At 36.9% G+C, this 3,423-nt stretch overlaps 1 protein-coding gene across 1 annotated transcript; it reads right to left on the minus strand.

The window, feature by feature from the left end:
- Positions 1 to 267: 267 nt before the first annotated feature.
- LOC101314965 (rac-like GTP-binding protein RAC2-like) lies at positions 268 to 2,683 on the minus strand. Its single transcript, XM_004303088.1, has 7 exons — positions 2,383 to 2,683; positions 2,188 to 2,275; positions 1,794 to 1,903; positions 1,625 to 1,688; positions 1,446 to 1,510; positions 1,260 to 1,325; positions 268 to 560 (listed from the first exon to the last, which is right to left on the minus strand). The coding sequence occupies exons 1-7, from the start codon at positions 2,479 to 2,481 to the stop codon at positions 462 to 464; spliced, it is 591 nt and encodes a 196-aa protein (XP_004303136.1). The 5' UTR covers positions 2,482 to 2,683; the 3' UTR covers positions 268 to 461.
- Between the last annotated feature and the right edge of the window lie 740 nt (positions 2,684 to 3,423).

Raw genomic sequence — 3,423 nt, forward strand, 5'->3', positions numbered from 1 at the left:
CCGATGCAGTATAAGGGGATTATCCTCTGCGGTGAATTTATCCCAAAGCTTAGTCAGAGTTGATGGTAGTTGACTACTTGGTAGATTATATGAATGAATAATATTACATGTATCATGATCTGATTCTTATATGGAATACAAACTACAAGTACAAAGTCAATTAATTTGGGGACATATTTCCTTGCTGCATATCAGCTTTGATTTTATTATCCATTTTGACAAATATTGAACTTCTTAGCTATCTTGCTTTGGTTAACCACAAAACTTACAATAAAGGAATCTAGCATACTAGCCTTTATATTCCATAACAAGCATGGAACAGTAATATTACATATGGCAAAATATAAGCAGAAAATGGACAGCAACAAATGCCAGAAGTAGTGGCATCATTAATGAATCGAAATTGAAAATTTGGAAGAGGGTATTGTAGGCTTTTACAGGAGAGTGAGCTACAAGAACATTTAGAGGAACACACATGGCCTGGCCTTCCGTCTCCTTCTCTTCGGTTTAGGGGGTTGCAGAACAACTTTGATGGCAGCATCAAACACAGCTTTCACATTCTAGAATTCAAACCACAGAACAATAAATTAGATTCCACGGTCCACACTAATGCATGCGAACTTCTAGTAATGTATCAGGTATGTGTACAAACTAGCTACAAGTTAGCTATTGCACCACTGGATATATTGGCAATAGTGCAAAAGTCATGCGAGATATTTTTTTGCAAGTCATGCGAGCTATTCTTTTGTCAACCAAGTTATGCAACAGAAAATAAATCATTTACAACTGATAAATCCAATGACATCCACTCAGTATAAATAAGAAATCACATATTTACATGTCACAGCAAGCAAAAGAGCTTATATCTGTTACAAAGCCTGAATCACTATTAGTAACACAGGAAAATTCTACAATGTGTTATTGCATGTCATGCATCAACACACCATAACCTTACCCTAGTAACACATACCGAAAACAATTTGAATCATAATAAAAGTTATGAGGAAGTAGACCCCTTTTGGCCTTTCCAGTGATCTATACTACCAAAAGGAAATACGACCTGTGTGTGTGTGTTTGTGTTTGTGTATCGTACTCCTGATGTGGACTTTGATTCACAGCTATTTTGTAAGTAATAAAGAGGTGGAAGTCCTAATTCTTGTTTCTTCACAATTTTGTAACGAAGACTGGCAAAGGTTCATATAAATTGGCTGTAAGAGTTTTATCTTTCATTATAATAAATTGGAAATTAACTGAATTACCTGTTGAGTCTTGGAGCTGCACTCAATATAAACCGCAGCACCAATTGTCTTCTTCAGTTCCTCACCCTGCTCAAAATTGAATATTGTCATTACGTTTATGTATTTACAGCAAGAACTTCTGTTATAAAGCAAGGTAAAGACGATACAATATCAACTCCTATATGCAGTTTTGCTTAAAGGACTTGCCTGTGCAGTTGATATTGGTGTAGCGCCAGGATGATCAATCAAATATTGTTTGTCATCTCGCAAATCTGCAGCAATACAATCACATATAATTATACATTTACTTGGTAGCACTCGTACACATGTCTACGTACAGTTTGCTTATCACCCAAGCTTATTCCTTTAGTATAGACAGAACATACCGAGCTTTGTTCCCACAAGTACAATTGGGACTGTTGGGGCATAATGCCTCAACTCAGGTATCCACTGGAAATAGAAAAACACAATGTATAATTAGATTCAGACAGCTGAGAGTACTACATACTAGAAAGAAATGAAAATGGTTCTTGGGAAAATATAAAAATAATTAACCTTCTTGGCAATATTTTCATAGCTGGCTTTACTAATGAGAGAGAAGGCCAACAAGAACACATCTGCACCTCTATAGCTGAGAGGCCTTAGCCGGTTGTAATCTTCTTGTCCTGAATTCACCGCAGACCATAATAAATATTAGCATCTTTCATATATGTGAAGGTTCATGGTTGATTGGTAGTTCTCCTGCCTTATTATGAATCCAAATCATTGCTTATACAAAACCCCCTTGATTAATAAATCCGGATAGAAATTGACAGCACAATTGGTACTACGAACATCTTCCTAGGAATAACACAGTTTAAGCTATTAGGAATAATATTAGTCATTTTGTGTTGGGTGGAATAGCAAATTGATTAGCAGAAAGTAGCACCCACATAGAGCAATTACTTACCTGCAGTGTCCCACAATCCAAGGTTAACTGTGCTTCCATCCACAACCACATTAGCACTGAAGTTGTCAAACACTGTAGGCACATAATCCTATAACAGAGAATTTGGAAAAGAGGACCAAAAAAAAATAGTCATAACCAATGAAACAAACTGAGCTGGTTGTTCATTAATCATGAAATTAACACCATGTTACTTACAGTGGGGAAGGTGTTGCTGGTATAAGAGATCAGCATGCAAGTTTTTCCAACAGCTCCATCCCCAACAGTGACACACTTGATGAATCTAGCTGTGCTCATCTTTCTCGGCAACTTATGCTTACTTTTGCTTTCACCCTCTTAACAAACTAAGCTCCTCTCTGTTCATTTCATGATCTAGTCTGACCTAATTTGCCTCTGCCTCTCTTGCTTGGTTTTCTACTGAAATTAGAGCCAAGACAGAGAAATAGGAGGATCTGGCAATGGTGGGTGAGTTTGAATTTTGAATGAAAATGGAGGGCAAGTTGGCATTTAAAAAGAGGAGGGCCACGTACAACAACACCCACTTTAGCTTTTGGTGCTTTATTCTTGAATTACTATGATTGCAAAAATGGCTTTCTGTTTCTTTAAGGGGAAGGCCAGAGGGAGAGAGAGCCGAAAAGACCAAAGAGAAGGAGGTGTTGGCGCGTTTGGTGCTAGTGTGTTAGTTGGTTAAGTGTGGGACAAGGGAGGGTTTAATCATGAGTCTTTGAGAAAATCAAACCTTGCTTAATCTAACCAAATACTCATAATCGATGCGTGTATAAGGTTATGAGTTGTATCGTAAAATGGGGTCCAAACATTGAACTTAAAAATTATTTGTAACATTCAGTTCATTTATACACTAGGGGTGCATTTGGTGCAACGTGAAAAATACGAGAGATCTAGCCAACTTCAGGCTTAGAGTCGAACCTTCTACATCCTTCTACATAAGGGAAATGCTCCAACTATACATTACAACACATAGCATGGTCATTTTGACAACTTCGTAATCGAATTTAGAATGAGGGGTACCCTACTTTACACTCGACCATTAGGCCACTTGTAATAGTTACAATGTCAAATTGTTTGGTAAACTTAAAACTAGCTTCTTCACTTGTTTTTTTTTTTTATGTTCAATTTAGACATGAATGATTTTTTGCCTTAATTATTTGGTGAGAAGGTTACAGTTGTGATCATCTACACAAGCTTAGATAAAGTGAATTGGTTTATATGAAATCGTAA

This window comes from Fragaria vesca, linkage group LG6 (genome assembly GCF_000184155.1).
Source record: "Fragaria vesca subsp. vesca linkage group LG6, FraVesHawaii_1.0, whole genome shotgun sequence".
Classification (NCBI taxonomy): Eukaryota; Viridiplantae; Streptophyta; class Magnoliopsida; order Rosales; family Rosaceae; genus Fragaria; species Fragaria vesca.